Source organism: Brachycentrus maculatus, unplaced genomic scaffold (assembly GCF_059751285.1).
Source record: "Brachycentrus maculatus isolate JH-2025_06_01 unplaced genomic scaffold, ASM5975128v1 h1tg000172l, whole genome shotgun sequence".
Taxonomy (NCBI): domain Eukaryota; kingdom Metazoa; phylum Arthropoda; class Insecta; order Trichoptera; family Brachycentridae; genus Brachycentrus; species Brachycentrus maculatus.
In genome coordinates, this window is record NW_028280925.1 from 861,248 (window position 1) to 875,000 (window position 13,753).

At 31.0% G+C, this 13,753-nt stretch overlaps 2 protein-coding genes across 2 annotated transcripts in view; both read right to left on the bottom strand.

The window, feature by feature from the left end:
- The window catches only part of LOC148308263 (uncharacterized), a 31,936-nt gene extending 29,650 nt beyond the window's left edge, over positions 1 to 2,286 (bottom strand). Inside the window, exon 1 of the mRNA XM_088262018.1 lies at positions 2,185 to 2,286. The gene's annotated coding sequence lies outside the window, so the exon portion shown is untranslated. The remainder of the gene's footprint in view (positions 1 to 2,184) is intronic.
- Positions 2,287 to 11,690: 9,404 nt separating this feature from the next.
- LOC148308264 (plasmolipin-like) overlaps positions 11,691 to 13,753 on the bottom strand; it is a 55,595-nt gene continuing 53,532 nt past the window's right edge. The window contains exon 4 of the mRNA XM_088262048.1: positions 11,691 to 13,127. Within this exon, the coding sequence (XP_088118174.1) occupies positions 13,038 to 13,127 (90 nt within the window). The 3' untranslated portion in view covers positions 11,691 to 13,037. The remainder of the gene's footprint in view (positions 13,128 to 13,753) is intronic.

Consider the following 13,753-nt stretch of genomic DNA (forward strand, 5'->3'; position numbering starts at 1 on the left):
ATGTTTGAATGGTGAAATAAGGTAAGAATGCAAGGCTAGGAGATAAGTAATAAAAAAGGTGTGGTGAGATGGTTTGGACATGTGGAACGAATGAATGAAGAAAGAACAATAAACGAATTCATGAGGCGAACGGAATTGGAAATAGGAGCAGAGGAATACCGAGAAAAACTTGGTAAGGTGAAGTATGTCAAATACTTATAGTGGTCAGAACAGGAGTCGGAATAATCCGTGGGTATGTATAATATGTGGAGACGCATGAATGTGGAAGAGGCGAAAATTATTTTGCAAAGACAGATTGATGTGGCGTTGTATTCTCTTTGCCTGCCGCTGCGTGGAAGCGTTGTGATGGTTATTTTGTTAGTTTTTTAGACACATAAATTTTCTTAAAATGGAAATCATATTTTGTTTTTATAAATTAATCTGCGTGCCCTAATGGACATATTAATATCTTACGAAACAGATTTATGATGTAAACACAAATAAGATTCAACGTGAAACCAAATATTATGAGTGCGAGTTTGGGATACAAGTATTTTCATTCCAACAGATCAGAGGCGAAAATAGATTTTCGTGCAACTCGCCGTTTTTCAAGACGGAACAAGTGTTTGGCAATTTCGTAATAAATCCTCCGGCAAATGAGTCAGTGAAAACAGCATTTCTGAGAATGTTTTGTCTTTAAGTATATCGAATCGTTCACTGTCGTATAAATCACATATACATACTGTATCAATATGAGTAATATTCAACAATTTCCAGAAATAAGTTTCATTTCATTTAAACTAGAATGATAAAAGTAATGTACAACAATAGATTTTCCCTTTTTCGCAAGGGGCATATCATATGACAAACTGTCATTCAGTGTTCATTCACCTTATGTGTACTACTTGGTACAGTACCTATTCTGATAAGATCTACCTCAAATCGCTTGTATAAACAATATCCATTAAGTGAACAAAATAATGCAGAATCTTTGTCAGTCTAACATAACCGTATAAAAATAATTCCAACTCTAATATATGGAAGTGAAGCATGGAGTTGGCAAAAAAGCTCATGACACTGATCTTGGTAGCCAAAATGCTAGCCACCATATAAGTCTAAATAATAATAAAAAAATACTTCTGTAATTTAACAATCAACAATGACAATTGAACAATCAGTAATAGCAATTATATACCTCGATATCTACGTAATCTTATATATACGTAGAAATCGAGGTATTTTTGTAAATATACTTGTATGAGTTTAAATTATAAGTTTAATCTTGCTTAAATTATAATTTTAATCGTAAAAGAACATATCGCTCACTCCTTTCAAGAACGTCATAAATCAAAATACTTGATTTTTCAGGCGAACGATTTTTAAAAATATAACACAATGTATTAAAAATAAATATCAAGCCACTTATTGAACTTTTTACTATGCAACAGATCTTTTTAGGTAAAACCTGAAGGTTTTTTCTACATTTGAAAAATATTTAATTTATTTATAAAAATAATTAAACAATACATTTTCTTCAAAATGCAAAAACAACATTTTCTGCCCTGTAGCGGGTAAATATAAAGTTAAAAATATGCCTCTTTTGCTGGGATATAGTACATTTTCTAGGCATTCCGAAAACATGCACAACTGAAAATTGACGATTTTTGATTTATGACGTTCTTGAAAGGAGTGAGCGATGTGTCTATTTTAGTTCTAAATAGTCTTAACAACCTGTGAAGATGGGTCGGTATATTGAATTAGTTGTAAGCTTTTATAATTTTAATCAGTTGACTCTTCATGATTAAAGTCTTTAATTTAATTTAAGTGAAAAATTCTAGGTAAAAACATTCGTTTATATGGTATTCAATAAAGAAATAAAAATAAAATAAGGTTATTTATGCTTAGATACACATAAATGATTTGATTAATTCATTGGGCAGTCGCTTTGTGGTAAAATCTAATTTTAATTCAAGTTTTACTTGGTAAATCCACTATTTCAAATAGTGGTATTTACCAAATAAAACTAAAATTAAAAATAAATTATTTGAATTCAAATATAGTGATACTTAAATTAAAAATAAATTATTTGAATCCAAAAATAGTCAAACTTAAATTAAAAATAAATTATTTGAATTCAAAAATAGTCAAACTTAAATTTAAAATAAATTATTTGAATTTCAAAATAGAACAGAAGGCATTGTTTACCTTTTCGGACGCAGGGAAATTGACAGGTGAGTTTTCTGTGTTGAGTTGTTGGCTTGGTACGAGAGGCACGGGCTGCTTGCGGAAAGTCTCGCGACGGACTGCGCTAATATTGAGGGCGTCGGAACGCGATCTCCTTCGGCGGACTGAAGACTGTTGTATTTTGTATTCATTTGTGACTGAAACGTAAATATTGGCTGTAATCTTGCATTGGGCGCGGCGTGCAGTGATGGGAAACCTTCATTCAGATCTACCATTTTATTTATTTATTTATTTATTGTCATCATACACATAATCGGGTTGTGGTCCCGTGGTTAGTGTCGCGGATTCTTAAGTCAGAGTTTCTCGGTTCGAACCCCTCTACCGCAATTTGGTACCTATTTCTAATAATGAGTCGTTTCGGCTCACAGAAATAGTATGAAATTGAAATATTAGTGAAAAAGTTTACAACAATACATCAATAAAGTGCAGACGTACCGTTTTGATTACCAAAGCAAACTTGTGTAAAAAGTGGTATTTTCTTGCCAATTGTCAAAAAAACATAGTCGAATACCTTCATATCGACTCTTCTTACCGGATACTCGTTAAACTGTGACACGGAACTGTGCAATAATAACATAAAAACATCATTTCGAAAAATATACAAACAAGCCATATCTAGTGTTCCTCGCTGATATTAAACGAAACTTCCGTGTGATTGGTTAACGATCGATCGTACCTACCAATACGCCGCTTCTATCAAATTGGACTTTGACCGGCAATTAGCGCTGAATATATCCAGGGGTACTCAACCTGAACTTATTTTAACTTTATTATGGAAACTGCTAGAAGTACTCGCCGCCAAGAGAGCTCAAGCTCAGAGGCAAATATGTCCAACTCTAATTTTAAGAAAGAAATTAATAATATAAAAAATGAACTTATGGGAGAGATGAAAAAAATCTTTGCTGAAATGAAAGAAATTAAATCTAGCATAGAATACTACCACGCCAAATTAGAAGACGTAACAAGCAAAGTCTTGATTCTCGACGAAAAGTATAAAGACGTCGATAGTATCAAGAGTCGCGTCGTAATATTAGAGAATACAATAACCTCGATGAAAAGGAAGTTGGAGCAATCGGAACAAACTAATTTAAACAAAAATATTGAAATTATTGGTATTCCAGAGAAAAAAAATGAAAATCTTCCAAGAATAATAGAAATGCTTGCCGGAAAGATAGGCTCGAAAATAACTTCGTCAGACATTATTTCTGCTAACAGGGTGCGTGTAAAGGAAATACCTAAAAACCGCCCTAGTTTCACCAGGCCTATCATTATTAAATTCGTCTCACAGAAAACTCGCGACCATGTCCTGGCAGCAGCTAAGAAGAAAAAGGATATAACCTCTGGGGACCTTGCTCTTCCTGGAGATACTAGGATTTTTGTAAACGAACACCTGACTTCAACAACCCGCGCCCTCTTCAAAGAAGTTCGCAGTATTTGCAAAACAAAAAACTACAGATTTGCCTGGGTGAAATATGGCCAGGTGCTTGTTCGTAAGAGTGAAACTAGTCCTATTATTCCAGTGATGGCGGACTCTGTATTACAAAACATTTTTTTATAATTTCTTCAAAATTCTTTCCATTTTTATTGAATATTTTTCTCAATTTTTACATTTTTTTCAATTTCTGTCTCACATATTGTAGTTTTGCAAAATATTTTTTTATAATTTCTTCAAAATTCTTTTCATTTGTATTGAATACTTTTCTCAATTTCTACATTTTTTTAAATTTCTGTCTCACATATTGTAGATTTAATCTAGATAGTAAAACAGGGCCAAAGCTCAAATAAGGACTTATTACCAGAATGTTACTGGTCTGCGTTCGAAAACTAATGAATTTTACCTCAATGTAACTATCAACGACTATGACGTGATCCTTATAACGGAAACATGGCTTCTTGAAAGTATTAATAACTCTGAACTATTCGATGACCGTTATCAGGTTTACAGACGGGATCGAGAGAACTCTAGACGTGGTGGAGGTGTGATGATTGGATTGAAGAAGGAATACAAAGTTTACCATCAAATTTCCTGGGAATCTTCAGCTGAAGACGTTTGGATTACGTTAACAGTAAACAATAATGTTAAAATTAATTTATGCTGTGTCTATATTCCACCAGGAGGAAACCACTTATTAAACACTTACAATTTTTTTGATAGACTAAGTGAACTTAGAACCGCGCATCCTAATGAAGAATTTATTATTATAGGCGATTTTAACTTGCCCCAAGTTTCATGGTATCAAAGTGTCGATGGAATTATGTCTATTTTGAATAGTGATCAATCAATTATATCAAAATTTTCAGATACTTTGTCATTTACTGGTTTATCTCAATACTGTTCAATACCAAATAGTAATAATAAATACCTAGATCTTGCTTTAAGCTCTCTAAAATTAATCGTCACTAATTCTTCTCAAACTCTAATCCCCGAATGTCGTCATCATAAAGCTCTACTTATCGATATAGAACCTTTGGTTTATACTCCAATGCCAAGGCAATCCCGTACAATTAAATTGTTTAGAAAAGCCGATTATAACATCATTAATGAATGCATGAGGAATATTGATTGGAACAGTGAATTTTTGAACCTCTCAACCAATAAGGCCGTAGAATTTTTTTACCGTCATTTAAGGGAAATTATAGCTATTAATGTTCCCACGAGAGAGTGCAATGAACATAATTCTTATCCAGTGTGGTATAGCCCTGCTTTGATTAAATTATCCAGAGAAAAACTAAAAGTATTTAGAAAATGGAAGAAATTTAACAATCCTCTTGATAAATTTGATTTTGATATTTTACGCGCAAGACAAAAAAGAATGGCCAAGAACTGCTTTAAAATTTTTGTTAATAATGCCGAGTCAAAAATAAGCCAAGATCCTAAACAATTTTGGAATTTTGTTAAAAACAAGCGTAAAAATAAGGGTTTGCCGCAAACCATGACTCTTGGTGACAGTATAGCAGATGATCCCAAGGAAATATGTGAGCTCTTTTCCGAACATTTTGTTTCTTCATTCAATCATCATATCCCTAGTTTACCCTTACCTTATACAAATTTACAAATAAACAATGAGGTTATATCAATATCTACTATCTCCGTCTCTTTAAAAATGATTGTTAGTATTATTAAAAATCTTTCTAACAATGCAAGTGGAGGAAGTGACAATATTCCTTCATATTTTATAAAAATGTGTTGCTACGAGATTGCAAAACCTCTTTTATTGCTTTTTAAAGTTTCATTAAACGAAGGAGTATTTCCAGACCTATGGAAATGTGCAAACATAACTCCAATATTTAAATCTGGTTCAAAAAACGACATCAAAAATTATCGCCCTATCTCTAAACTTTGTATAATGAGTAAAATTTTTGAAAAAATTATTTACAATCAATTATATAGCGCTGTTAAGGGCTCAATTATAGAGAATCAACATGGCTTTGTAAAATGTAAATCTGTGACATCTAATCTCACGGTTTTTTTGGAGTTTGTGTTAGGGGCAATGGACAAAAGAAACCAAATAGACGCAATTTACACAGACTATTCCAAAGCTTTTGATAGCGTTGTACACAAGATACTATTAACTAAACTGTCGAGTTTGGGTATCCATGGTGATCTCTATAGTTGGTTGGTTTCCTACCTTAGTGACCGACTCCAGTCTGTGGCAATAAATGGGTTTGTCTCAGAGGTTGTAAGCGTACCCTCTGGAGTACCACAAGGATCACACTTGGGGCCCTTACTCTTTTTAATTTTTATAAACGATATTGGCCAATGTTTTAGATTCGCTGATTTTTTGCTCTTTGCCGATGACATGAAAATATATTTTGAAATTAATTCACTACAAGACTGTATTAAACTCCAAAGTGACCTCGAGAGACTTAGCGAATACTGCAAACTTAACCATTTAAAATTAAATACTAACAAATGCTTTGTGTTGACATTTTCTAGAAACAAACTTAAAATTAATCACAATTATAAGCTAGATAATCATATTCTCTCTAGAGTCACCGAGATCCGCGATCTCGGTGTTATATTGGACTCTAAATTAACTTTTGAAGCTCACGTAGACTCGATTGTCAAAAAAGCTTATCAAATGTTGGGCTTCCTGTTTCGTTTAGGCAAAGAATTCACCAATATACATACTCTTAGATTATTGTATTATACTTACGTAAGGAGCCATTTGGAATTTGCTTCCCCCGTTTGGAACCCTCAATATAAAAAATACATCGATCGAGTTGAATCTATTCAATCAAAATTTATATCATACTGTAAATTTGCGATGAAAGTTCCAGAAAGTGAAGCAAGTGACTTTATTACTAAACTTAACCTAAAATCACTTAAATTCCGACGAAGCATGGCCGATATTATATATATTTACAAAATCATTAATAATCTTGTTGACTGTCCACAGCTTTTGTCACAGATTGGGTTTAGGGTTCCTGGGACCCAGACAAGAAACAAAAGTATTGTTCACGTTCCGAAATGTAATACCAAGTCATATCAAAATTCTTTCATTAACAGAACCTGTTATTTAATTAATAATAAATATGAGAATACAGATATATTCAATATTACACTACAATCCTTTAAGAAAGAAATTGAAGAATCCTTTAATCTTGAAAATAGTATGTAATTATTATTGCTTATTTGTATATATATATGTATGTGCACCGTGTACCTATGTGCGCATGCGCATGCATATCACGTTCATGAAATTTAATTTAATTATGTTTATGGAAAAAATAAGTTACACTACTTTTCATTTAAGGCACTATCACACCAGTGAATGGTGTATGCATTTCTACATGTAATTATGAACATTGGTATATATGCGCACAGAAACAAAAAGGTACCTTACTTATTTGTAACAATTATGTTAAAGCCTGTAATTGGACATTACAAATATTACTTAATTGAATGTATATTTATGTTATACTAAATTGTCTGTTGGCCTTACAATAAATAAATAAATAAAAAATAGAAAAATAATAAAAACACAAATATTTTTCTTATATTAAAAAATAATAATAACAAATTACAGATTCCGGTAATGTGCCCTCACTGAGTTTTCCCGTGCCGAGGGCACATTTTACAAAATTTTACCAAATAAATAATAATAAAATAATAACAAATAATAACAAATTGTTTTTAGGTTCTGCCAGTATGTAAAATAATTCTAGAAAGATCTTGCGTAGGTACATCTAAAAACGTAAAGGTCTCTGCTAAATAAAGGCCTATTCAAATCATAGATGATGTCGCGAACTCGCACATGAAGCGACATGAGAATTATAATAATAATTTGATTGTCAAACATGAATTTGGTAAATACATAACTATTTCATAAAATCTATTATGACACGTGTTTCGATGCATTTCGCATTATTTTTTAAAACGTCGTATGTGAAGTGAAAAAATTTATATTTGTGTCCTTGGGACGTTGAAGGTTGTTGGAGTTGTTTCTATATTTATTTATAATTTCTTATCATTGGGAATATAGACAATAGGGGGAAGCTATAGTCATTGTCATATTTTTAATTATGGGTTTATTTTTATTTTGATGAATTTCTTTTGTTTCAAAATGGTATTAGTATATTATTTGCTTTTATATTACTTATACGACACACTGACTGTAATATAATATTATGTACTACTGCACTAAAGTAATTGCATATAACTGGTAGATTGAAACCTACGTGCGGTATTCGCGGTATCGTTCATCGGGTTTAGTGTTTAGAGTTTAGAGGATGCATAATGGACTGTGAATTTTAATAACGTGAGAGCCTTGAGACAGCCAAATAATGTCGTAATCGATTTTAACACTTCTTTACAAGGAATAATCACTTGTTACTGTTAGATTTACATAACATGTATCGTGTACACAGATTTTACAATACTAGATCGTGAATAATCAGGAGTCATTTTATTTATAATTTTTCTTGAATAAATCCATCATGAACTTTTTCAAAGCAATGAAAATTTTTTAAATAATTTTCATAGGCTTTTCAGACCGATTTGGATAAATAATACACAACATATCAACACAATTATTATAGAAAAGCCTTAATCTGACGTCTCCTCATAGAAAGGTCCATGTACGAACATCAAAACTTAATCAGTCTTTTTTTTCCTGCGCGCCACAGTAAAAAAAATATATTACGAAGTTATAAAAATAGTCCTGATACTATTTTTAGTGAATTGAAAAGGCTGTCTTATTAACTTATGTAACAAATATCAAGAAAAATATTGCTGATAAGTATTTTTAATGTGAATTGAAAAGACTGTCTTATTTACATATGTTAGTAAAATGTATCAAGAATAATATTGCTGATAAATATTTTTAAGTGAATTATAAAGACAGTCTCATTTACTTAATGTGAAAAATATAAACAAGAAAAATAGCGTTGATAAGTGTTTTTTTAAACAAAAATACTTATCAACGCTATTTTTCAAATAAAAATATATATTCGTACTTACATCCTTCGATTAAAAACAGTACCGGTAGCGATCTTTTACCTAATTGGCGCCCTTGTTTGACGAGTTTCGGGCCGAATCCTTTTCTTTTCAGTTTTTCAGAACATTTTTTAGATTTTAAGTACTATTCAGTTATTTTCTGGGTGCATTTTTTTCTACATGCGGAATTTTTAGTTCAACTCTTTTTTCAGATATTCATGAACTGCCAATTTCCATATTAAGGGTTCCGAAAAGTAAGGGGAAAGTTCCCCTTGTTTTTCAGAAGCCCTTTAATGCAAAGCAAATTAGAGAGCTTCCATTTGCATTCAAAATGTGGCGTCCTTTACGACTAAGCATCCTTGTGAGTTGCAGGCTTCCATCAGCCCGGGACTTCTCCGAAATTTTTTTTTCAGTGACTCTTATTACACCTTAGCAGTATCCAAGCGACATTACAAGCCATTACGTACGGGCATGCAGTCCCATGTGCCAGCCCTTGCAGTAGGTGCTTTACTCCTTTTCCTCCTCCATTTCCTTTACTTACCTACATCATCTCCATGCCTCTCTCAGGTCTGGAGTACAGAATTTACCTTTATAAATTTAATTATGAAGCCTCCATCGTGTTACCCATGCAATATTTAAAGATAGAAGGATAGGAATAAAAAAGGAATATTAAATAAAAATCTTTATTTATACTTAAAATTATAGTGTCTCAACATTCCTTTCACAACTTCCTTGTAAATCTTGGTGCAAAAAATATAGGTTTTCTAATTTTTTAATAAAACATTATTAATTCTGTTGGCAGTAAATTAACAACAACAAAAAAGAAATTAGAATAATCATGTGTAAACAATCATTGTGATTTATTAATAATAATTTTGTAAACGTTGTGTTAACATCACACAACACATCTTTCACATTCAGTCTGCACTAGAAAATAACGACTTGTATGATGTGTTTTTACACGTAGCTGCAATAATCAAAATTTTATACACTCCGAGACAACAAAAAACGATTTTATTAAACTAAAGAACTGTACAAACTAAGTTGTTAAATTAAACATGTTAATATCTTAAATGTATTAATAAATAATATTTAAAAAATCTATTTGTAACCTGCAGCACCAAGGAGTTCTCAGTGAAGGCACACTTATTTATACTGATAATATATACTCGCGTTTTAAATAATAAATATGCCGAAGAAAAACAATTTATAAAGGAGTTATTTGATTAAATGTTACATGTGCTTTGTTTGAACCCATTTGAGCTATCATCCAGAATTTTCCAATATTAAAAATGGATTAGTGATCAGTTTTGTTGATGAATATTAATAGAAAATGTTTAAAAGGAGTTTATGTTAAATTGAGAAAAAAGTGTAAAATAATATTACAATTCAACACTGTTATTATCGCGATAAAATGGATTAAAAGTTATTTAATTAATTAATTACCTGTCCGGGAGTATGGACGTAAATGAATGTCAGTGCGAATTTTCCTTAAAGGAGTATTGACATTAATGAACGTCGAAGTCCGTCTGTCAGTTAGTATGGTGTAACTTGTATAGCAATGACATCTGTGGATATTTGTGTGTAATTTTGTCATAATTGAAAAGGTGTTTTTTTTTAAATATATTTTAACATAATTTCTATCTTCATAATACATCGATTTAATAAAGAAGAAAAAAAATCACGTAAAAAGAACCCACTCCCCAGAGAAAGTCGGAGATCAATTTTCGTACTCCCGGAAAGGTACAGGTATTGTATTTGAGGTGTTATTAAAAAGTAAGTATGACTATAAAAATGCCCAATATTCATAACGTTGTAAGTTTCCCCAAAAGCTAAACATTTTACATATTTACGAATAGGTAAGCGTATATGTACCACTGCTAAAAAAATAACACAAATCGTTACATTTCTAACTTGACTACCGAATTCATTGTTCCCAGTAAATTACTAACTTACAAGTAAATACGTTTATCAGCTTCGATTCTGTAATCAGACCAATGTAATCAAATTTCGGAAAAAATATCCATAACAATTATATGCCATTAATATAAATACATATAAAAAAGAAAGTGTTTACTGACTCACAACGCTCCACCTAAATTCGACCTAAAAATGAGAATTTTTGATAGTGCATTGGCGGAAAAGATGGGTTTTTGGAAATTCGTTTAAATCGACATTCGTGTTTTTTGTTTAAATTAATTTAATAAGTTTTTTCCAAATATCGACAATTTAAAAAGGGTATGAATTCAATTAAATATATTTAAAAGATCTATGTTTGTAAATATACGCATTTCAAATCAAATTTCAGAAGTTTGCTTTTACTATAAGCAATAAGACTTTAAAAAATATATTCTTATTAGTATAGCAAACTGTTGTTGAAATTTTTTGCAATTTTTAATAATCCATAAAAACTGAGACAAGGCATTATCCAATAGTCTTGAATGTTAAATTTAAGTTCTTTCCCCCATATGTTTTTTTTAAATGTATTAATACACACCATGTATGTGTCAATTATGGATTTAAAAGTTATAATAATAACATTATTATAATATTATATGATTCAAACCACAGAATAATAAAACACCTTATTCTCTCCATTATGATGTAATAAAATAAAATTTAAAAAATATAAAATGCACATAAAAATGAATACAAAATATTGAAATTTATGTAAAGATTTAAACAAAAAAATTTCAGATTGATAATTTTAGATATGGCTCATATTAAACTACGTATATGTATTCCTTTCAAATAGTATAAGAGAATATGGTGTATTTAAATTTTTGTCTCTGGATATTTTATATATATTTGTATATATATTCTATATTTATTTATATAATATTAAAATTTAATAGCGTTCTATGTATGTGTATTATAAAAAGGCAAATTAGTATTAAAAATAATAATGATTTCTTAATGGGAAAGTTATTGTTGTATACATATCTTAAATTGTATAATATCTTAGGCATATAACTATGTTCTAAGGTGAAAGAAACATAAGACAGTAGAAATATTTCTTAATATAATATTTTTTTTAATATTTTTTAAATTGTAACAGTTATATAATATATGCGTACTATTAAAACTGAAAAATGTAAATTCAACAAATAAAATTATATAACTCTGAAAATATACATTTTACGTCATAATTCGATCTTTATGAGATACACATTTTACCCTTACTATAAGTTACATGAATAATGTATTTCCTAGTAAAATGTTTTTAAAATTGTTGAATTATGAAAAGAAAATAATACAATTAATCATACATATATCATTTGAAGAAATCCACAAAAGGATCATCGCTGTTAAAACAATAATGGTCTCAGAACTGAACAATATAAAACTAACTGAATCTGTGTAACTTTATATGATATATTATATAAAATAAACTTTGATAATGATTAAAAATATGTATATTATACATTCATGAACATGTGTATATTCACGCACATAAAATAATATGCAACTAATAAACAAAACCATTTTTTCAAAGAATGATGGGTCTCATAAAATTATTGATGTGCGTGAATCCATTTTTCATGAAGGATGTAGTTATGTATATGTTACAGACATTATAATCCTTTTATCATTTGTGCTATATTACAAGGGTATCTACTGGTAACACACCAACAATCTCCAAACATTAAAAATTTTTTGAGAATCTGATACCTATCTTCATACAACATGAAAACTAGTCTATGAAAAATCCATAGAAATTTTCACAATATAGAAGAGAACTGAATAAACGACTCGTGTTTACATAAAATCCTCTTCTATAAAATGGTTACTTCTATGGATTTTACCGTTTTTTTTTGTACTAGTTTTGACAAAGGTTTGACCTCAAAGTAGAACGAAGCTATAGTAAGAGTATGAGAATGCTACCTCGGAAATTACTGCTATTGTAGTTTTTCCTTTCCCATATAACGGTAATATCCTTCCCCTAGGCCCTAGTGTATATTATCTGTATCACTTCAAATATATTTTGTTCCTTCCTAGAACCTGGAGCGCAGGACTGGTTATTTTTGTCTTAATTTAGTCTATGAATAAGATAACACCGCGTCGATTCGATGATGTATCCTATGTACTAAACTTTAGTAACTAAAGGGTGCGGATAGGAGTCAGAGAAGAAGTTTTGTTTATTGTTTGAGGTAGGTTTTCACGTAAAATGTCCACGTAAAATCGCGGGAAAAGTGACATTTAGAGATGGCCAGGTTGTTATCAATATTTAAATGTTTATTTTGAATTTGGTGCCCAAACTGATTTCCTCACAAATGTGGCGGGAAGCGGCGCTAGTGAGACCGAGTGGTTCGGTTCCTAGCTAAGGTCTAGTTCTGTGCTAAGACTAGTACCGGCCGCCGGCGCCAGGTGTCACTCAAGAGGTGGCGGGGCCGGCTGCCTTGTGCTCCAAGTACAGCAAGTAAACTGCTGCCGCGTACACCAAAGTGTTGAATAATCCAAAGCACTGGAAAAAAATAACACGATATAATCAAATGCATACTCGAATACACAATACAGTACAGTCGATAAACATTAACCAACTTTTCCATTTAAACCAAATACAGGCGGTAAACATCGACTATTTTGTCCGCCTCCATAAAGCAGCGCGTTTCGCTACCGAGTTGGGAGATCGTGGGTTTACGATTTCCAAGGGGTTTAGGGCCCAATATACGACAAATCACTACTTAATTATCTTTAAACCCAGGCAATATTTGACATAATTTTTTCTTAAAACACCGTTTCTGTATTGAAAAAAAATGAAATAATTATATGACTTTGAAAAGAAAAGAGTTATTAAAAGGTAAGGAGTTGAAAAAATATATAAAACTATTTTTGCTGTATATATTTAAAAAAAAAATATCCAAAATACATTATTTAAAAAAAATCGGACGTGGAGAGACGTGTGACCTCTCCGGCGGCCGGCCGCTGGTTGAATGCTGTAGTAGCCTTAAGTGTATATAAGTTATCTTTCGCTGTAATATTTATTACTGCTCAATATACTATAAATTGCAATGAAATTTTCTTTAATCATTTTTGTTTATTTTGGAATTGAAATACACATTCTAAAAATTATTACGCGCGAAAGCACGT